Below are 23,666 nucleotides of genomic sequence, written 5' to 3' on the forward strand. Positions count from 1 at the left end.
AATTGTAGGAATCAAGGTCATGGTAGTGGAATTATGAAATGTTTTTGTTTTGGGAATACTGGAATGTTATTACAACAAGCAAGTGGGCCGAATTCATCCAATGAATTCTTTCTCGCTGCACTTCTCAAGTGCAATTTCTCCGAGTGCGAGAAAAATTGGCATATGAAATTGCGCTGTTAAAAATTTTCGTGTGTAATAGCGGAAGAGCTTCAGAATTATCAGGGATTTCCCGATAGGTTCGTTGCAGACAAACGAAGGAGTCAAGTTTTTCGGGTTGAAAAATTATCAGTTAAATACCGTGTTGAATATAAAATAACAGTTGAATAGTGTAATTCTGTTGGCTGAAATTTGGATGGGAAGAATTCTAGGCTGAATTTTTCGTGTCAAATTTCAGAAATTTTTATCGTGTTCAAGCTCCACTGACATTTCAAGAAATCTTACCATTGGAAAATCAAATACTCCATAGATTTTCGGTTCAAATGATCTGAAAATCCATAAAATACCTGATTTTTCAGTTCAATTATTCTACGAAAATTCATAAAAATCAGGAAAATTCAGGGAAAAATTGATAATTCATGACATTTTGTTGCTGAATATTGATGTCCCACTGAAAATTCAACTAAGTTGTGAAACTTTCATCTCACTCCCACTGAAAACTCATAAATTTCCTTGAATTCTCCCTAAAACTAGAAATTTCATAACCGTTTATTCCTTAAGTCCGATTCAGTGTCGATGTTATGAAAATTCCAATCATATTTTCTACGAAATTGCAAAAAATTTCTAACAGTATGTAATTGGTTGATCAATGAATAACATCAGTTGAATTATCACTGTTTCACATTTTTTGAATGAAATATCATAAATTAAATATCAAAAGAGATAGATTTCATTCTCATATCAAATTCAAGAATCTTCGAATTTTTTCTAATGTTGTTCTTCTAAGAATAAATGTTTAATTGACGAACGTTTTGAGTTTGTTTCCATTACATATCACCATTTAGCTAGCACACCTGTCTCATTTCGTGGCGGAGAAGAAAATTTTAATTTGTTTTGAGGAGGAAAACTCGAACATTGTAAATTAAACCACTTTCTCAATGAACGGAAATTAAGAGGAAACAGAGAATAACGTTGAAATAAAAACTAAATTATAAACAACTGTCTTCGGTACTGCTCGACGCAATCCAATTAATGCAAGTTCAATCAATCCATTTGATTTTAATTCCATGAATTCTTTGAATGACAGCCGTTCATTGAAGTAATTCCAAAGAATGAATTGGATCAATTGTTCTATTCGGTGAAATTCTGTGACAGGAATAAAGGCAAAATTTCTCTCACCATCAGCATGAAAAAATTTGACTTTAAAATTGAGAAGCTCTAGATAAAAATAATTCATCTTCTCTGATGAACTAATCAAACCAATGTTTCTCTACCGAATTTTCTGTGTTAAGAAGATACGTTGGTGGAATTTAAAAGTTTTCACTGGGCCTTGGGACCCATTGAACAGTTTGTAATATATGGCGGAATATGGGAATAACTAGGGAAAATCGCGAACCCTGTCGATTTTGCCCCGTATAACCACGACAGACTTCATTTTTTCCTGTTTTTACCTTCAAAATACTCCTTGCACCGTAGTTTTCACACGATTTTAGCTTTTTTAAGTGTTTGTTACACCCCAAAGAATAAAGTTAAACACACGGAGAGAAAAATTCAATAAAAATTACGTCTTTTCCGTAATTTCGGAGCGAAATGGGGTTGTAGGAAATTTTACGGAACTGTCACAGAATTTTTCCCGAGCGTTCCGTAATTTTCATCTGAATCTCCTGTGAAAAATTACGATACCGTCATTTAAATTTTCTGAGTCGATTCCGTAATCGGTGGGCGAATTGTGAGTTCCGTAATTTTTACTGAACATTTCTCTCCGTGCATCCGTTTTACTTCATTCGCAATAGATCATGAATAAATGAATTTTGAATTTCATAAATTTGACTCTACTCTAGAAACGTGAAAAATTTGTGAAATTCCAAATCAATTTATACATAATCTATTGCGAATTGTCCCATACGTCAGATAACACTTTTATCGCCTGATGACATAATATACTATTTTGGAAAAATATCAATTTTTCCAATCTGTATGAAAAATTTAATTTTAATTGGTATCAATGAATAGACCTTATTAAAGTCTTTATTCATGAAAAAATTCATGAAATTCGATTAATTCTTTGCAAGAAAATTTCGAGAAAAAAATAAAGAAAAACGAACACATACATACGTACATACAGGCATTAACTAAAAATCGCATATTCGGACTTTTTAGATCATATTTAGTTAACCTAACACAAAAAATTGTAACCCTAAATTTGAGGAATTACAAAGCTTCCAGTCGAAAGCAAAAACACTCAAATCATATGTCCCCATTCAACCGTTGAATGTCAACAGCTCACGATTCCCTTATCACCATAATTACAATACTATTCATGAAATGAACCAAGGAATAACAATTCAACTACTCAATTCACGTCTACAAACATAGTTTGCATGTCCTTTTAATAATCATCCTGCTAAATCATTCTTGACCATCAAATTTCATCCTTGATTTTCCCCAAAATTACTCCGATCATCACGCCCCTCAAAAATAGGAATTGCGACAGCTCTACAATCTCCGTCCTTGCAGGTAATTCCCCATGTGGGAGGAACATGACTCATAACCAGACAAATGTCCCACGCTCGCGTTCCTAATCAAGCGTCATAAACCTTTAACAGAATTCCACTATCTTGTCAACAAAAACTACCAATCCATAAACATGGACTTGCTCGAAGAGGAAAAAATCGCTGACGTTCCGTTGGTCCTTGCACTTCTGTTGTGACAAGTGCTACGTTATTTACCATTCAAACAGCGACTCATCGATACTTTTGTTTCTTCTTCCCCCTCGTCACAACTCAATTCACTCTCACCCATAAACACATACACTTTTGAACCGATAAAGTAAATAAAAAGACATCCGGCAATTCGATTTCCCAGCGAATACTTTCCCCCATTTAAATAGCTACTCTGCTTCTGCAGCGATAAATCACCAAAACAAAAAAAATCAGTAAAGTGAAATCTTTTCAAATTATGCATACATCTCGAGAAATATTGATACTCAGACCGAAAGTTTTTAGGATCTTTTTTGGAGAAAATTTCCGCGCCTATAAAAGTTTTGTGATGTTTTATTCAGACATTATTAACTAGTGAAATAATTCGCAGAAAAAAAGTTTGCAGTTTCCTGTGGAACTCTCTGTATTTCAGAACTCTATCGTATTGAAATCGAGAGAGCAAAAAATCGGGCAATAAGTGAAAATTTCTGGGTTTTTAAAAGAAAACTTTAAGGTTTTCAAATCAAGGACATACGGGTTCGAAGTTTAAGAACTTTTAGTTCTCAAATTGATGATTTTTTATATTCTAAAATCAATCCATTCATATTTATGAATCGTTTATTGGTCGAAGCATATGACTTGACATCAATGATTCAATTGAAGTTCAATTAATGTTCATTCACTTCAGAATTTGTTCATTCATTTTTAGTTTCAAAAATATACTTACTTCAAGTTTCTGTGGTACATCTTCGCAAAATAACATGGAATTTTTCTTGAATGAAGAAAAGGACATTGCAGTAATTAAAAACACTTCTCGAATGTACAACAATTTCACGAATTCAAGAATCATTTTTCCAGCTTAGCAGTAGTATAATATAGAAAGTTACAAATGGTGTAATTGAAAAGGCAAGAACATTTCACCCGAAATTGAATCGAAAATATATAATTTTGGCTCATTATTTTCAAGAATAGGGTGAATCGTCCAGTGTTCGAACGAATAAGGTCACAGTTATTTTTGACGTAGATTTAAAAATATAACCAAGTCGAAAATTGATTTAAAAATAATTATAACACCTCTGTACATCTCCATAGATAATAGAAAAAAATATTATGGATATTAATTGACGATACAATTAATGATATGAATACAAAAAGCTGAAAATGTGTGAAAACCCAGTAATCGAAATGCTTATTCTGTAATGGGAATATGCTATTGGCGGCGTGCCATCGAAAACTGTTTTTTCCGCTGGTAATAAGGTAACTTAGACATTTTCAATCATCACAATATCATTTGGAAATGTCATAATTTTATTTTTCATGTATAATGCGAGGCATCTTTACCTTCTACTATTTTATTTTATAGAAAAAGTACCAATTAGTTCGATTACTGGTCTGGTTCGAACACTGGTTGGTTCACCCTATTACGTAAACTACGGAATTTTCCACACTATGAAATTTTTTTTAGAAAAATTGAGGTAAATCTTATCATGTTTTAGACTGTTGGGGGATTTATGGAACCAACATTTCTGACAATCAAGAAATAGTGTATTTAGATACAAGTGAGACGGGTTTTTCACGAGTGTGGAATTGGAAGCTCGTGACGAAGCCGAGGGCTGCCAATCACACGAGCTGAAAAATCCCCATCATATTTTTTGTCAGTGATGTTACGTTCAACGAGTAGCGGACTGTGTCTTTTTTCATTTACAAGTAAACGCAAAGACTTTTACGAGTAAAGAAAAAGGCGCTTTTCGGCATGAGGTGAACGTAGCAGCAGTGACAAAAAATGAGTTGCAGTAGCTTTGACGAGCTGAAATGAACAAATGTCTACTTACACACAAACCCTTACGAGATTTATACTCAGATTGAAGATTCACCTACTGAAATAATCAAAAATAATCAAGCAGGGGTACGAGCCTGTCCGACAGAAGGCATGTGACCGTTACTTTGTGCGTTATTACGATTTTTCTTTTTTTGATTTCTACCAATTCTATTGGTAGAAAGATTCCGAATGGATCCGTGGCAATTCCCTGTCCTTGTGACACGCATACGTAACTAACCGTATGGTGCAGGATGTCTATAGGAAGATATTCAACCTTTCAATGAAATAGATTTATACGAAAGATTAAATAATTCCGAAACCGCTTGGTCGATTGCAGTTGAGCCCATACAAAATACCAACTTGTAGCATGATAAGAGCTAGGATCATACCAAATTTCTACTTGTTATCTCCATTTTTTCTCAAGTTATTGTGCGTACAAGATTTTTCATGAAAAAACGGAAAACGGTAATATCTCCTTAAACTTTTAAACTTTGTATTAAAGGGAATATATATTTTGATTGATTTAGATAGAGGCCATCAAGACGAGTATTTTGAAAGAAAACTATTGAATCGGTGTAGTAGTTTCTGAGATATTAGAGAAAACCGGCATTCAAACAAGTTGTTATATCTCAGGAACTACAGAACCGATCGGACTGAAATTACGCGCCAAAGTTGAGCTCAATCATAGCTACAATGGACCAAAATTTCAGATTTTTACCTACAAATTTCACCGTATTTATGTTGAATTATAAAAAAATAATTACCAAAATAGACATAACCGTAACAGCATCATTTCTTCACGTTTCATAACATTCTAGACTATTTGCGATCAAAATTAGAAAATTGAAAAATCGATCAAATACAAAGATTCCATTCGGGAGCAAAAACATAATTTCTTTACCTTTCATAACATCCTACATAATTTCCAAACAAGATAATAAAAAATCAAAATCCGACAAATACAAAGTTTCTATCCGGAAACACAAAAAACGTCGGCAAATCTGCACATCCTTCTTAAATCACTCCCCTTGCCACTTTCCTTCTAAACCTATCGAAAATTCGAAATCACCGGAAGTTGAACCACCTGCATTGGCTTTACACTTTCCTCCATGAATAATGAAAAAAAGAGTATGTATCAGTGAACCTTTCCACAATTGTCTTCACTCAAGTTGCTCAATCCGAACGCTCCAAATTTCCCACCGACTTCCCTCTTCTCATAACGTGAGAAATGAATTCCCGTTTGTGATTAACTCTTTCCCTCATCAAAGCAGAACACAACAAACGTAATCCTTTCTCCTGAATAATTTTTTACACGATATCCAATGTGGATAACGGATGCCTACCAATCATCTCAAATGCAAACAGAATGAGTAGTGGAATAGAGCAAAAATGACAGAAATAATGAAAAAAAAAACTACATAACTGTTTCTAGTCATTTTCCTTCTATGCCTTGTTCCCTTTATTTTTTCATCAGGTTCTCTTGGTGTTGTATGGAGCATCGACGCGCACCAGAGAGCATACTCGTGAGCAAGACAAGAGTTACTCCTGCATTCCGGTGCGACGCGCCTCGTTGGACTTGACACGTATTACTTTGCATTCCAGCATTGCCTACCCACTGTCCCTCATTTATCTATCCAAAACGCCCTCACTAAAATTCTTTGCGCAGATATAAATAAAGCGAGAGAGTTCAACGGATATACATTCAAGGAGTTGTTCTTTAGCTGATGAGAGAAGTGGAGAGATCAATTTAAACAGTTTGAACAACAGTGGAAATGGAAAGGGTTATTAGTTGCTGAATTGTGCGGTAATGAGGGGTGTAGAGACGTGGAATGACCGTCATTTTCCCTTACGGTTAGGTCAGACGTAAATGACCGGTTTCTGACCGTTTACCGACCCTGCGTTAAGCTGCGTCAGGCACGAGTCAAAATGTTGTATTTCGGTCATTAATTGGATTATTTTTCAAGAGTTAAATCGGTAAACTTTTTATTAGGAATTGAATTATTATCATTAATTATTTTATTTATTCATTATTATTAATGGCTCCGTTCTCAATGATACCTGTTAGATGAAAAATGAATTTTCATGGATAGTTAGTGAGGATAGCCAAGTATTATTTACAGTTTGGCACAGACCACACTATAGATTCAACCATTTTCAATCATCAAATTTGTCAGTTAAATTGCGTGAGAAAAATTAACAAAAAATCACAAAGATTCAGCGTTATTCAAATTACATTTTGCAAAGAATTGCTACTTTTTACACATTCGTTGTTTATAAATAAATAACTGAAATTGTTTAAACCTTAGGAAAAGTTATTTTTAAGGCATGAAATCGATTCCTGGTAAAAGTCTGAAATGAATAAATTTGTTACGATTCCAAACAAATGAGTTTCATGGTGGAAAATTGGTTGTTTATAAATTATCTACAAAAAATGCGCGTAATTTTCAAAAATTGCAATTTTTTAATTATTTCATCGATCTTCCTCCGAAAGTGAACTTGCCAATTTTTTTTCAGATTTTTCAAGCGCTTTCTAATGATTCAATATCGAGATTCAAATTCCGATCTGTAAAGTTTAAATAATAAAATCATTGTAAATGTCCGGAAACTTAGGGGTAAATGGAGCTCAAATGAAAGTTCTGATGTTCGAGTACAAAAGTAGAAAAGCATTTCACTGGAGAAAAAAAAACAATGTACTTGGATATCCTTAAGCAGGAAAAAATCATGAAATTTCTGTTTTTACTGAAAATTCAATAAAATTCCAAAATTCTGCGAAGCATGAAAACGAGGATTCTTCAATTTATTTAAATTTTCAATATAAACATGAATATTCACTGCCAAATTACTCTGAATTTTCCAGTAATTGAAAATTTAAAAATATGTTTATTGCAATTTTCCGGTTTTCTATTAATTTTCAGGGAATAATTGAACTAAAATTTACAGTTCTCACTGATCTTTCCCCGAAATCCATAATTTTCAATGACGAAAATCCTTAAAATTTCACTGAAACTTGAATGTGATAAAAATTACTGAAATTGTACTGGGAATTTCAGCTAAAAATTTGTAACAGTGTAGAAATCGCTGGACTAGTACTGGAAAATTGAGAGTCATTTATACAGATGGAAATTGAATGTGTATGGCGAATCGTCAATTTTTTTCTGACTATACGGTCAGATTCCCGACGCGGTAATTACCATTCATAACGGTGGTCATTGACGGTAATTTAACCGGAGATTTTTGTCACTTACATCTCTACAGGGGTGAGTGCAGAATGTCAGAAGAACTTTTTTCTAGAGAATTTCGTGGACGCAAGACCTACTGAACTTCTAACATTGTTGGCTGAATCTGCTAATTTCAGAGAGATTCACAGATTGATATTGTGGAATTTGTAGCAGTCATCGAGTTTTCTGATAACGATGATGATAAATGATTTTGTCAAATACAAAAACAAACGTCTGGCATGGTTCAAAAATAAGGTTTAAAAATTCTACGCTTCCGACAACACCTATTCTACTGCGCTTAAATCATCTCGACAATGCATTATCCTCGCCTTCGGCTCGGAAGACAATCTTGCACGTAGGGGACGGTGATCTGTTTTCCAAGGCTTGAGCATGTAATGTACTATTATTGAGATGATTCTTTCTTGGAACAAGTATATTCTACACTTGAACCAATTTGAAGGAAATAAGATCTTACGGCGAATATCAATTATTTCTTTTTGAGATGCATCTACTTGCATCAAATAAACCAGTACTTGGCGTCAAGTCACATGTATTTACCACAACAATGGAAAAGTTCTTTTTTTAAATCTAATATAATCTCCAGTCGATAAATTTTCTACTTTCATGAATTGATGAAAAATTCGTACCTAGGAGATAGTGATGCCGCGAGAGACTTCACGAGACATCACGAGACAGTACTTTGTAGGGACTGTCTCAGTCTCAGCAAACGCGGAAATTTTTGGTCTCGTCTCAGTCTCGAAATACGCAGTATCGATTTCTGTCGTAATGACTCCGAGTCAATTTACCTCAGCTCGGTTTCCAGTTTCTCGCGCTTTTTATACGTAGAACGTCGAAACGAGACAAAGCGAGACAAAAACCGAGATTTTACATTAACAATACGAAAAACTTGAGACCGAGATAATGTAAATTGACTCGGAGTCATCACGAGAGGAGTCGATACTGCGTATTTCGAGACTGAGACGAGACTAAAGATTTCCACGTTCATGGAGACCGAGACCATCTCTCCAAAGTATTGTCTCGTAAAGTCTCTCGCGGCATCACTACTAGGAGATGGTTATTGAGGAATTGAGGAATGAATTGAATGTTGTTTTCTTGAATAAAGCCAATGTTTAAATTGAGCTTCACATCACATTGAATAAAATTTGTGTTATCCAAGGTTGTGTTGAATTGTCGTACTCTGTGATTCTGTTATTGTACACTGAGAGAAAAATCTGAAGTTCAATTTACAATAAGAAAATAGCTGAGGCATTTTGGTGAACGATACGATTTTTTTTGTATGCGGCACATAACATTATAGTAACTTCACAAGCGTAATTTTTGCAAATCAAAACGCAGTTAAACTGACCAAAGTTCAAAAGTAACCACGACAAATCTCTCGTGAGGAGAACTATAAAATAGTTGCAATGATTACATTTCATTGTAGTAATTACTTCTCCGGCCATAGTTACCGTAACCCATGAAAAATTGTTGAGGACTTTTTGACTATAATTCGATGGTGATGGAATATAGTCAGAAGAATTATATTTTTCTCTCAGTGTAAACTAATGCGATTTTGTAGTCCCGAAATATAAACTTCTTGCAACTTAACGATATCTTAGTACAATGTCAAAGCGTTTTGCCTGATTCGACATATGTTCACTTCAAGTATAATTTACTTGGATCATACGTTGTTCCAAGTAAATTATACTTGAAATGCTCACTTTATAAACGTGAAATGAGTTTATACGAAACGCTCAATTCAAGTATAATTTACTTGGAACAACGTATGATCCATGTAAATTATCCTTGAAGTGAGCATTTCGTATGTCGAATCAGGCAAAACGCTTTGACGTTGTACTAAGATATAGTTGAGTTGCAAGAAGTTTAGATTTCTTGACTACCGAATCGCATTAGTTTACAATAACAGAATCACAGAGTACGACAATTCAACACAACCTTGGATAACACAAATTTCATTCAGTGTGATGTACGGAAAGCTCAATTTAAACATTGGCTTCATTCGAGAAAACAACATTCAATTAATTCCTCAATGTAACCATCTCCTAGGTACGAATTTTTTATCAATTCAATATAATCAATATAATTCAATAGAATTTTTTATCAATATAATCTCCAGTCGAGAAACAACGTATGATCCAAGTAAATTATACATTCCAAGAAAGAAACATCTCAATAGAAATAATTTTTTCTATCAGTGTAGGGACAAATGAGCGAGCGTACAGACACGGGACTTTCCACGTTTATGTGCCATTATTTATTAAAACATAGTAATTATCATAATTAATATAAGTAAATTCTGATTCTCAAGTTTTTACTTTCTGATATCTAATTTAAAACATCGCACCTTCACACTCATTTCATCAAAAATATTGGACTCATATGTATTCACTTTACCTACACGAGCGTAATATCATTCACCTTACCGAAGACCGCGGCGTAATGAAATGATTTAAACAACAAAAGAATTGAAAACAACTTTTAATTGTCAGATAATCTTTGTAATAAACGATGCTAGATAAAAACATGATAAGGCCATATTTCTAAATCGTAAAATTTTCCAGAAAAAAATAACCGGACATTCTTTCCCGTTCATTCCCCAGATAACAATCACTCAATTAAACATTTTACTCCACCGTGTCGTTATTCCCTCCCCGCACTGATTTGCTTCGCCTGATATGCCCGATTGTGGAAGAATCTTCATGTTTGGGGAAATGATTTGAACGTAATGACACGCACGAGGGCGTCACGTGTGAAGTTTCCTCCCAGGGCGCCCTCGGGGTGAACGAATCGCAGTAAACAGCGCGAAAATAAAGTACGAATTGAGTTGAATATCAATCACCATCGAACAAGTCGGTATTTTCAGCTGTCAATTCGATAATTGCCTTCCAGAATATAAATTAAAGGCTGACTATTAACGTCTCACCAGCAAGAGACAGCGACCTCAGTCGGGCAACCAATTTTTAACGAAAACAGTCGTTTCCTCTCGTTCTATTCGCAAGATGAAAGAATTAATTTAATTGTGTCAGGTAATTACCAAGGAGTCGTCTCCATTTTCAGTGCTCATAGCCCGAGGTCTCAATCCACCTCTTCATCTCCTCAGCGTGAATAATCCTCTCATGTGTCGTGAATTGGACTAATAATCCTTGAGTTTCAGTCGCTGCGATTGAACTTCTCTTTCGTCTTGCACCTGTCATTGGGCACTGCAGAGACTCGGGGATTGAGTGAGAGGTGAACTCTCGAGTGTGAGAGGAAGAGAAATAAACACTGACACAAGAAACGTCAACGGCACTCTTATAATTTTGATTATTCGGGCACGATGGCCCGATATTTCACAGGTATTTGACACTTATGCAGGTGAAATTCTTCGCGGATATGTTTGAATTTAATGCGGCGGGTTGAGGTGGGGGGTCACGGGCTTTTTTGCTTCCGGGGACATTGAGGTAAACTGTTGAATGAATGAAAAAGGCGAGGGAATGGGGCTTGCACCGCGCGGACTCGCGTACACTCGCAAACTTCCAGAGACTCCAGCGATGTTCCGCTTGGGGCCCGACGAGGGACGCCATTCCCTTTCCTCGTATTATATCCCCACTCGGTTTTACCTTCTCTCTCTCTACTCAGTTGGTGGAGGTTGATCAGGTTGTTGCAGTTCTGCGAGCCAGCAGAGGTGTAACTCTCATGGTCACAGGTAAAAAAGGTGTTTCCTGGAAGCCGATAGATCGCGCTGGGGTTAACGCGCGGTTGCCTTTGTGTTTTTGAATTGATTTTTTTCCTGGAGACATAGGTGCCATGAAATGAGTACACTGCACTGAGAGAAAAAATTATTCCTGCCAAGGATTGATATTCTCGTCAGAAGATAATATTTTTTCAGAACGAATTTTTCCAGGACAGTCATTTTCAGAGAGTCCAAGTCTATCCTCAAAAATTACAGTGATGTTGAACAATCTGATTATTATGCTACATATGACCTTGACAAAATGTTCTCCGATATCTTCCGGATTTTACAAATTGGCGATTTTCTCAGGTAAAGAAAATTGGAATAATTCCAAATGTTAATAATTATTATTGGAGTTTCTTCGAGGTCATATGCAGAAGAATATTCTTATAGATCACCATAATTCTCACGCTTGGAAATGATTTCGGAGCACCTGGAAATGACTGGCCTGGAGAAATACGTTCCAAAAGAGATATTTTCTTCTACTAAGAGTATGAAAAAGATATCACCAATAACATTTTCTTGGGAGGAATAAATTTTTTTCTCAGTGTGAGAAAGGAGTGCCAGAAAAACACCGCCGTTAGCAGGGTCAATTGGGTCCATTTGAGCGATCGCACGAAAATCGGCAGTTGCGGGGGGGCGTTGGGAATTTTGCAGCGCAATACAATACTTCGTACAGAAAATAGTAGATTGTGCACCAAGGGTGGAAAACAGGGAAACATTCCAACCCGCTTGTGGATTACTGCCCGAAGCGAAACGGAGGGCGTTAAACGCGCGGGTTTTGATGTGCTGGGGTCAGATTCTACAAGAGTTTCACGGTGAGAAGTGAGACGGTTGCCAGGTGTTTCCTCTGTTAGAACAGTAGAAAACTAAAGTTTCCATTTCAGTTCTCACAGTGAAAACAATGATAGAATCGAACCCCTGCTTTGCGGCGTAGGAAGCAAAACAAGGCATTCAAACTCGCGCGTTTACCGCCCGAGGCTTCGCCTCGGGCAGTCATCTACACGCGGGTTGAAATGTCCTGTTTTCCTCCCTTGGTGCACAATCTACTATTTCCCCAATAAAATTTCTAGTGCCGGCACTGGAATTTTTCCCTGGTCGTCACTTTGCGCATCTTTTCCTGTGCTAGCACTAGAATTTTTCTAAAAAATTTCTCTCCGTGTAAAATAAAAGAGAGTTGATCGTCATTCTCTAATATTTGACAGTAACTTCATGTTTGGTTCATCTTTGTTCCACGATTGATTCTGAAGAACTGTCAATAAATAGGCCCGGCCGCCAATCACTGACAGTTCGGAAAGTGATTCTCTCTAATTTTATAATCTTTACAATCGACACCCACTATTAAAGAAAAAATCCTAATTAAAAGGAATAACCACCAGTTTTTCGGCATTATCTACCTCCTAATAAACGAAACGTCCCGATTGAAACGGATAACGGCCCGTAAAACCTGGAAGTTGGACATAGAATAAATAGGCCCCTTCGATTAATTCCGAATCATTACTTAATTAAATTCAACAATATTAATTATATTCTATACAGTATATTTGTCATTGAACAAATCGGTTTGAAATATCATTGAAACGGATCGCGGAAAACTTAATAATCAGAATCTGTTCCATTACAACGTGATTTAATTTCAATGAATCATTTTTCTACGACTCCACAGCAAAATTAATTTGGAGAGGATCTACCCACGCATGCTTCATATTAAACATTATCGAAACTCAATATCATTATCCATTTTCCTCTGTGCTCGATAAACCGTTCATAAACTATTCCAGATTAAGAGACATAAATTCATGTCGTGAATAACTTTTAGCAATACATGAATCGCCAGTGTTTAAATAAAAAAAAACCGCCAGTGTTGCATTTCCCCAGTCATCCTCCACCGTTAAACTACTTCAATAGCTACAATGAAGTCTTAGATTCTTCCATTAAAGGTCAAACAAGCCCCTTCTAAAAGTTTTCCTCAGTCATCTCATGGACATTTTCCCCCGTTACGTTATCAACTCAGCAGCTGTTGCCGCGCGAGAACATGACTGTAAGTTTTTGAAAAATTACTGGGCAAAAAATTAGGAATAATTCAGTAGTAAACTGGGTAAAGGACATACGTGAACTCAATTCATCTTCAATTTTTAGTGTTATCCTTCTATCGTTTCAAGAACTTCTCATAAGCGGTTTTGAAATCGACCAATCAGGAATTGAAGCCGGATCCTCGCCACTAAGTTTTGCTTCTGAATATGATTCGTTGGTCCAGTTTATTCAACTCTTCATAACTTTATAAGTTCTGTTATATTTTTGGATATTCTAGGTTTTTGCAACACTTAACACACTCATTCCTTTGAAGGGAAGCTTGATGGCCATATCCGATGAATTTTGCATGTCGAGGGGTATTCAGAGGATAATTTTTCAATTCTGATTTTGGCCGATCAGAGCGCGGTGTTCAGAATTACGTGACACTTTTCACGAAAAAGTGGGGGATATCTGCGACAAAAATGGCAAACAATTGATAGGCTCCTATATAATTATCAATTTGATAATGCACCCGTGGCCGACATAAAACTGCACGGAGAGAAATATTCAACAAAAATTAGGTAGCTTTTCCGTAATTCCAAAGCGAAATGTGGTTGTAGGAAATTTTACGGAGCTGTCACGGAATTCTTCCGGAGTGTTTCGTAATTTTTATCTGAATCTCCTGTGAAAAATTACGATACCGTCACTGAAATTTTCTGAGTCGATTCCGCAATCGGTGAGTGAATTGTGAGTTCCGTAATTTTTACTGAACATTTCTCTCCGTGTGATGAATAAAACTGATGTGAAATTGTCACGTAGTCTCGAATTCTGTTCTCTGTATGGTCAAAATTAGAATTGGGGAAATAATCTCTAAAAACTGCGCTGCATTCGAAGCGCGAATTGTTAAACCTATCGCTCTCGAAAATTTAAGTTTGCTATCACTGATTTCCCTAAAAATTCAGAACAAGAAATTTTTGCGGACAACGCAGAACAAAGAGATGTTTACTACATCAAAAATTACGGAACCTATCGGCAAAATTTGAAGGACACTATTTTAGTTTTTGGTCGAGTAGCATAGTCGGCAAACTGAAAGAAGATTTTTTTTAGGCACCAAAAAAACAAATTAATGCTGATTGCAAGAAGTAACGCATCAATCTCTAATGAAAATACATTATTAGATGAAATATCAAAGAAAATCCTACGATAATTTAATAAACTCGAGGGTCACTCCTTGCCAAAGTTTACACGGAAAGAAATATTCAGTAAAAATTACGGAACACTCACTTCACTCACCGATTACGGAATCGACTCAGAAAATTTAAGTGACGGTATCGTAATTTTTCACAAGAGATTCAGATACAAATTACGGAACGCTCCGTAAAAATTCCATGACAGTTCCGTAAAATTTCCTACAACCACATTTCGCTCTGGAATTACGGAAAAGATACGTAATTTTTATTGAATATTTCTCTCCGTGTACACATTGTATAAAATAGTGTTCACAGAATTTTTTTTTGATACTAGTTTTTTAAGGTATGTAAATATTGTAAATAACAATTGTTTTTTTAAATTGAAAACTTGGTTAAACAAAAAAAAAGTGGCGTAGTTGGTAGCGTGGTCGAGTTAGTAATTCATGCACGCTACACCGAGAACTGAGTCGAATCGAATGAACTGAGTCGTCGAATCCCAGTCTCGTCATTTCCGATATTTGTAAGGATAAAATCTGAAACTTAGCGTTCACGTCGCTGTCCTTGTGAGTAACCTATCGTGGTCATGGGTGAAACCAATAAGTCCGGTGGTATGGTACAGACCCCCCCACCTACCCAGGTGATGTGTTAGTTGTTGTATTATGGAAATAAATTTAAGTCTTTATATGGTTAAGTTAGCTTCATTGCTTGTTTCACATAGAAACATTGAAGGCGAAAGGATAGCATATAGCATCCCTCCTTCATTAACGTGCATAGATACGTATGACCGTATAATGACCGAAGAATCAATTAATAAGAAATGAAACGGTTGAATAGAAATTCGGCCACTACTTTAGTTTTCATTCGTCTTTCTCTCTTTTTTTCCAACCGTATTAAGGATGTTTATCCAAAAAACAAGCACGCAAACAAATTTTGATTTTTTTTCAACTGATAGACAGAGTTATTTCCTTTATGTTGATGAAAATTTCAATCCACTAACCCGAGTTGAATATTCAGAAACCAAATATGAGACGAACATTCAGAAATAAGATATGAACCGAAAGTAGTAAGCTATATGGAGCTTGAAGTTTTAATTATCTGCATTATTTAGTGGGGTACCCCAGGTTTATCCCCAGCCGTTGGATTCGGTATATTCTCTGACTTTGCCCTCTATTTTTATTTTTGGGCTCTTCTGGTAGGTGAATTGTGAAATCAAAAGTAAATTCTTCAGTAACCCTATGTATAAGGAAAAAATTGGTTTTCATTCCGTTTCGTCACAGCTCCTGAATTGCAACTGAATTCAGCAGTTGAATTGTACTAATCATCCAAAAATTTGGTTTCATTCGTTGTCTCATCAGTCGAAAAAATAAACGAATTTGCCTGGAACAAGAGAAAATACAATTCTCAGAAAATGAGTAAAGATCCTCAAATGATCTGTAATTAGTGGAAGAGTGCGAAACTTTCAAAGAAATTTCTTTCCTGGTGTAGGCGAGAGGTAATAATGTTGAAGCCAATTTCATTTCAGTAGCGAAGTGGTAAACCATGTTAAGTGGATTTTGAGTTTGGCCAGTTTTTGATTAATATCTCGGAATCTAAAAGAGATAGAAAAATCTTTGTCATAAAAAACGTCACGAGAAAAATTTTGCTATCTCTCTTAGATTTCGAGATATCAATCAAAAACTGGCCAAAAGTCAAAATCGACTCAACGCGGTTTACCGCTTGGCTACTGATTATACCCCTAATCCTCACAAGATATTTCAGAATCTAATAGAAATACTGAAACTTCCGTGGGGACCTTTTTTGTAGCTCTAATTCTCTCTTACAAACACCTCTTCAAGAATAATGTTCCATTTCCCTCAAACTCTGAGATTTCTCGCAATAATTGATTGTGAGTTGTAATCGACTTGGCCATTTCACCTCTAAATTGACTGATGCAGTTTCACCATTTCACTCCTGAATAATCATCCTAATCATTCAAATCGTCAACAATAAACTCGGTACAGAAATTTTCACAATTTCCCCCAGCTCCTTGAATTATTATTAATGATCCCTCATTAACAAGTGCTGTATTGTACCTGCAGAGTGCCGCACGACTATCTGCAGTCCTATTATCGAATGATTTCGGAAGTAATCTCCATCGCGCAGTCGCGCTCCTTATCGATCCTCACCCAGCAACGTCACACAGGTTTTTACTTTCTCACATCACATACTTTTCTGGGTAACTTTAATGCTGGATATAATGATAATATAGAATCTACGGGAACAGATAAATGACGGAAAAAAGGTATTTTCTGGGGATACGAATACGTACAGACACAGAGAGACTTTTCCACAACATTTAATAAAACGCTATCAACTATGTATGCCTTTTTTTACTCAAATACTCTAAAAGTTACTTACATACGTGATAGTTCATATTTATATTTCTTTTATATATAATATTTATATATTTATAATTGTAAGGAGGTGTCACGTCCCTCGCAAATGTCATTACTCTTCGCCAAAGTATTTAATTTCATTCGGGGAACCCACTCGATCCTTTCGCAATATTTTTTTGTCATTTTTCATTCATTAAACATTAGTATTTTTACTATTTTACAAATTTCTGCAGACTCACCGCCATCCGCAACGATTTAATTGACGCAACAAAATCAACCATGAATTACGATATTTCGATAAACAAATATCATATACAATATTCATATATTTATATATAATTTTGTATACTCTGTAGCAAAGTGGGGACAGATCGAAAAATTTTGTACAAATTGTTTTATAATTATCTCGGAAACTAGTGGATTTAGAGAAGAACTTCTGATCATTTGTCATGAATCTACTAGTTGCAGAGATATTTCCAAAATAAAGTGAAGATTTCTTTTCGGCTCATGGACCTCCACCACTTCACTACCGATTTCTTTCTCACAGTGTATTTTAGTCGGGATTTGCTCGGGAGCTGACACGTCCGGGTAAATATGTATAAATTTAATACTATCGTCGTACAATTATTTATTTCTTCCTTACGCAGTTACAATTCAATCATGTTTTTAAAATGAAAAACACGAATTCTGAACATATTGCCCCAACAAGAACTTAGAAAGTTGTTCAATGCTCCTTTAAAATCCATCATTCATTCCATTAACTTCAATGATTGAGAATTACAAAGCGGTCTCCATTTTCATTAAAATTGCTCCATAAATTTTCGAAACTTTGAATCTGCAGTGGAGTGGGAAAGCTCAGGCGATTGCACTGCCAATAACGCTAAAACTAATGGGTACAGAGGAACACGTCAGAAGCCCTTTCGTGGAGACGACAAAACTCTCCCCAAAAAACACCTTCTAAACCTCTTCCTCTCGAAGATATTCCCACTTCACTGCTAAATTCCATCGAAACCCAATATGAATGAATAATAAATAATAAGATAGTGTGTGATCTCGATCAGCCGGGCACCGTGATATAACTACTTATCTCTTTTGTGTATGTTTCTAGTGTTCTCTGTGCTCAACGAATTTCTTTAATTTAATCAACAGTATAACGTCAATAAAAACCACAAATTCAGCTCAACAAATCCTGAATAAATTTTAATTCTTATTTTTTCTTCATTTTGTTTCTTAATGCACGTTATCACAGTTGCAACGAGGGTGGTCAATACGCTGATACTACCCTCGAGCAACGAAGAGAAAGGACGACCCTTTTTTATTCATAAAAAATTCTATCAAGCAGCAGTAAAATGATAAAACGGTTCGATTCGATGTCTCACACCAATTGTTGATTCGTAAGTTATCTCGATCATGAGCACTCCTAGGATGAAATGTGAGAAGGTCTTTTCAGTACAGTACAGTATTTTCTGATCTGAAATGAAAGTCGTTCCACTCTCTCTCTTTCTCTCTCTTGTTAAATTGCCCATTCCCGAGATAAGCACCTAATTAAGAGACAAGTACAGTCGTCTCATCTCGTTCTACCAATTTGTTGCCAAATAAATCAGAATGAACTGAATAATTGATCTAAGGGTCAGCCCCAAAATCCACGTGACCTGCGAGTCTGTTTTAACCACGATTTGTTCTCATTTTCTTTTAAGTATTAAAGTTGCGTAATAATAAACTGCAATCTAAGCTGATCCCATTTGTTGTTTCTTGGTCACAACCTCGTTGAAATATCGTTTCTCATCGTTAAAATTGTTATTGTCCCTCCCACAGAAATCAATAGGCAATTAATTAAAGTAAGAAAGTAATAGGTAGAAACGATCTACTTAATTAATTTTCAGCAGGCAAGTGGTAAAACCGTTAATTACGTAATTATCTCGGTAATTATTGGTTTCAGGAGAGACTGCCAGGAGTGTTTTTACATTGGATATTTTATCTACGAAAAAAGTTTATCGAATTTTTCCCTAAATCAATATTTACCGAGGCATTTTCATAATCAACACAACTGACACATTTGAATTGATCCCTTTTACCACTTGACTACTACTTTGAACGTCACGACCCGGGCAGAATCCCGAGTAATCGTATTTTCGTTAAATACAATTGTACAAGCCCTATAGTACCCCATTAACAAATTAAATAACCACCATTAATCAATCGATGGATGAATTAAGGAATGAAGTGGTCATTGGAGATATTTTTAAAGCTTTCACATACGTATCATTCCATGTTTACTCATACACTTCTGAATGTTGAAATGTGAATGACGACAGTAGGGAACTTGCATGAATTTTTTTCAATTTTCTAATCTCAAGTTTGGGGCCTGAATAATTTATTTTTCGCTTAGAAATGTTTGAAATATTGCTCATTAACGCTAATCCGGTCAGCAAGCGCGACCCTGCGACTCTGGTCACCTGCGCGGGGATTCCCCGCCGTGTTATTTAGGCTTTAGCGTTGCCGAATTCACTCTACATTGCCTGGGCGCGTTTAGCGAGTTTCCGGCAACATCGCACATCGGGCAATTTCATTTAACATGGGAAAAAATAATTCATCTGTTCGCAGTAATTTGTTTTCTTTACGAATTTCGGGAAATATGTAGTTTTAAAAACTACTATAATTCTTCAGATACTTCGATTGACAAAGTCAAATTTTTTTGAATTTTTCCGGTTAGCCAGTCAATTGTAATTAAAGAAAACTGACGCGAGGCGGGGATTCCCTCATATGGTGATCAATCTAGGGTTAATTCAGTAGCGAAGTGGTCAAATGGTTTAAGGTGTTTCGTGTGTTGATCCCCGGGGGGTGAAACGGAAAGGGAATCTTATTGTTCTCGAGCGCTGATTCAATCGCTGAGCGCGAAATTTTCCAATTTTCAAGTAACTATTCAAGTGTGCATTTGAACATTTTTTGAATATTGATTTTATTTATCAGATTGATTGATTTTTTTCTCATCACCTGCGGGTGTCAAATAATTTTTATTGGAGGTTATTCTAATTATTGAAATAGTAGTAAAATGCGTCTCGAGTTGGTAAACTTGTCGAGTGTTTTCTCTCTCAGTTCCATGATCCAACCCATACCTTTCCCATGATGCTCACTGACATTCGAATCACGCGCCTGCGCTTGAGGGCGTAATTGCTCTGAAACTCATAATTTTCCGAATCATTTGTTCAAATAACTTTCTTATGAAATCTGAAAAAAATCTGAAACTTATACGTGTTCTGAAGAAAGATTTGATTTATCACCCACTAGTTTTTCTTTAATAGTTCATTATTTTTTTGGGTGTCATGGAAATTTCCCTAATTGAGCGTGGGGTAACCTCGGAGGTTATAATTGGAGAGGTTACAAAAACATCCAAATTGCATCTTTTTTTTTTTGAAACTGAGATCTGAAGCAAATGTGCAAGAATTCTCAATGATGGAGGATACTTAGACTTTTCTCCCATGAATTTTCCAATTTTTTTTTATTTTGACTTTCCAACTGAAACACCTCAAGTCAATTCAGTCTTTAGTTGAGTTTCCCAGAAATATTTTCGAATTCAAGGGAGATAGCGAAATTTACATAATAACCTTTTTTGTAGGGCGAATTGAGTGCTACTAAAAAGGTTATGAGAAAAATTTTGCTGTCCCTTAGATTTCGAGATATTCATTGAGAACTGGCCAATAGCCTAAATCGACTTAAACCGTTTGACTACTTCGCTACTGAATTCATAATTAATTGTTAAAACTTGAAGATTTCAAAGGCTTTGAAATCGCTAATGACATCGTATAGACGGTTGAACGCTGGACCAATCACAGAATGGCTCGGGCCGACCTAACCCAATCTTAAGGTGCGCCTCGGCCAATGGAGGACGGCAACTCCCCACTCTCTTCTTTTTCGACCAATGAAGCGTTACCTGAGCGTCTTCGTGACGTCATGACTGAAAAATTGCCCTCAAAAACGACTGATTTTCAATTAATTATCATAAGACATCTGGCAATATTTCAGTGTCGAAGCGATAAAACGGTTTAAGTCGACTTAGTCCTCATCTGGGTTTTTGATAAATATCTCCGAATCGAAGGGAGATAACGAAATTTTTGTAATGACCTTTTTTGTAGAGCGAATTGAGTGTTATAGAAAAGGTCATGTCAAAAATTTTGCCATCTCCCTTAGATTCTGAGATATTTATTGAAAACTGGAAAATAGTCAAAATCGACTTCAACCGTTTTACCGCTTCGCTACTAATTTCTCTACAATTTTTGCTGTTTAGCTATCCATATGTTACGGGGAATGTGTAAATAAGGAAATTAGAAAGAATTGAGCTTCATGCAAGCTCCCTATCTGTGTTAACACAGAATATCTCATATTCTGCTCCGAATATCTTCGAAACGACAGAAAATCATCAAAATTCATCGACTCGTCTTTTGCAGAAAATTGACTTTTCCCTGAACCACTTGACTCAAAAATCAACCAGATTGATTAACCAATGAATTAAAAAAATGCAGAGCTTTCCTCAGGTACCCAAAATATTCTGCCGACAAATTAAAATCGATGAGACCCTCCATGTCATGTGCCATCCATTCAAGCAGACACAGTTTCAACCATGCTCTTCTTGATGATTTCCCCAAAGTTCTCATCACAATCATCACCTCCCTCCTCGCCCTCCTGCACCACAACCTTCTCCTCAATTTTGGTTGTATGATAACTGCTGATTGGCTGTGGCTCAACATCCCCGTAATATGAGTAACGACCAGCTAATAATTCAGAGAATGGCTCGAGTTTGCCCATTTGCTGTACAACACTGCTCATGGGTTGTACTGAATTGAGATTAGTGTACTGCTGGACCCCATTATCATCGGTGAATGACGTTTCGTAGATGGTTTGCTGTTGGTGCGGCTGCTGCTGTTGTTGTTGGTGTTGATGCTGCTGGTGCTGGTGACAGGATTGTTGCATCGTGGGGTCTTGGTAAGGAGAGTAGTGGGAAAAGTTTTGATTTGAAGGTACTGATTGAAATTGCGGGGAGAATTGAGTTCTCGAGGTCGAGGGAAGATTTTCATACGATTGATAGTCTGGATAGGTTTGCGGGGGGAAGGGTTGAGTTGGAAAGGGCTGGAAAGCTTGACTGAACTCGGGATGCAGCTTGCGGGGTGAATTGTGCGGATTGTCGACGGTTTCTTCGGAGGGATAGCAGTCGTCGCGAATTGCGTAGAGGTCGAGGCTGTCCTCCCGAACTGGATGGAGAGGCTGGCAGACAGTGGGATCGTGGGGATCGTAGTGGAGGGTTGTGAAGCCGTTGGTTAAGCAAGTGTCGGGGGGTTGGGGATCGTGGATTTGGGCTGGGTGGTGGTCGCGGAGGGGACCTCGGGGGAGGGAAGGCTCGTGTTCGGTTGAGTCCTCGTCGCGTGATTTTTTCTCGAGCTCTAGGCGCATTAGGGTGTGGATGAAGTGCGTGCGGACTCGAACTGGATTGAACTCTATCCGCCCTGAGGAGTTCGCACAGCCGTCGCGGGAACAGCCGCACGGGAAACCTGCACGGTCCACCTTTAATTATTGAGAGATTCGTTAGTTCAAGGGGGGTGCGGTGAATATCGAGGTTTCAACGATCTTGAATGAGGTGGGGTGACTCGATTCAAGGATATCCAAGTACTTGCGTCAAGTTAGCAACTTTTTTTCAAGCAAGATTTCAGTTCTGGCAAAAATCTTGCCATCCTCATACTTTTTCGGATTTTTCATTGCTGACTACAAAGATTCCATTCGGAAGATTTGGATTTTTTGTTATATCGACCCAGTATGATCCAAAAAGTCCGAAAATGTTTAAAAAGTCAATATTAATTCATCATGATCATGATCATGAAGGAGGGGGATCGAAGTTTAAATGTCGAAATATCCGAGCATTCCGAAAATTTGTCGAAAAAAGTCGGGAAAGTTGCAACAATTCAACTCAATTAAAAAGTCAATATTTTTGTGTGCACGTGTGTACGTATGCAACAAAGTTTTTCTTCCATTGTTCACTAATGAATGGATGGAATTGAATCATTTTTTCAAAACAGGTATTGTTGAGCCCTATCAATTGCCACTAATTAAAATTTAATTCATCCATTAGTTTTTTTAATTTTCGAATTTTTTCTAAAATCGGTTGTCCCACGATAACAGAAAAAAATGTTCTGAATTGATTGAATGATGGCTTAAAAAAATTGTTTGGATATCCTTTTAAGCGAGTTCGAAGATGAACGTGATAGCAGTAATCGTTATTTTGATTCAATTGAAAATTTTCAAAAATTTTGTATTTTTTGAAAATCAGAATTTCGGGGATATCTTTCAATATCACGCTTCAAATGAATTCAATCACCGCTTAAAATGTTAATGCCATTGAGTCGAATTTGAACGATGATTACGATAGCTATACTGGTTCATTTAATTTTTATGATGATTGTTGAACATTTTGAAT

At 36.4% G+C, this 23,666-nt stretch overlaps 2 protein-coding genes across 3 annotated transcripts in view; both read right to left on the minus strand.

Moving 5' to 3' along the window:
- Nucleotides 1-11,170, minus strand: part of LOC107047736 (ral guanine nucleotide dissociation stimulator) — a 66,004-nt gene extending 54,834 nt beyond the window's left edge. The window contains exon 1 of the mRNA XM_015270556.1: nt 10,948-11,170. Within this exon, the coding sequence (XP_015126042.1) occupies nt 10,948-10,977 (30 nt within the window). The 5' untranslated portion in view covers nt 10,978-11,170. The remainder of the gene's footprint in view (nt 1-10,947) is intronic.
- Nucleotides 11,171-21,406: 10,236 nt separating this feature from the next.
- Nucleotides 21,407-23,666, minus strand: part of LOC107047731 — a 43,156-nt gene continuing 40,896 nt past the window's right edge. For both annotated transcript variants that reach the window (XM_015270544.1, XM_015270542.1), the window contains one exon: nt 21,407-22,759. In XM_015270544.1, coding sequence (XP_015126030.1) covers nt 21,800-22,759 — 960 coding nt within the window. In that variant the 3' untranslated portion in view covers nt 21,407-21,799. The remainder of the gene's footprint in view (nt 22,760-23,666) is intronic.

This window comes from Diachasma alloeum, unplaced genomic scaffold, assembly GCF_001412515.2.
Source record: "Diachasma alloeum isolate Michigan unplaced genomic scaffold, Dall2.0 Dall_scaffold_78908, whole genome shotgun sequence".
NCBI lineage: Eukaryota > Metazoa > Arthropoda > Insecta > Hymenoptera > Braconidae > Diachasma > Diachasma alloeum.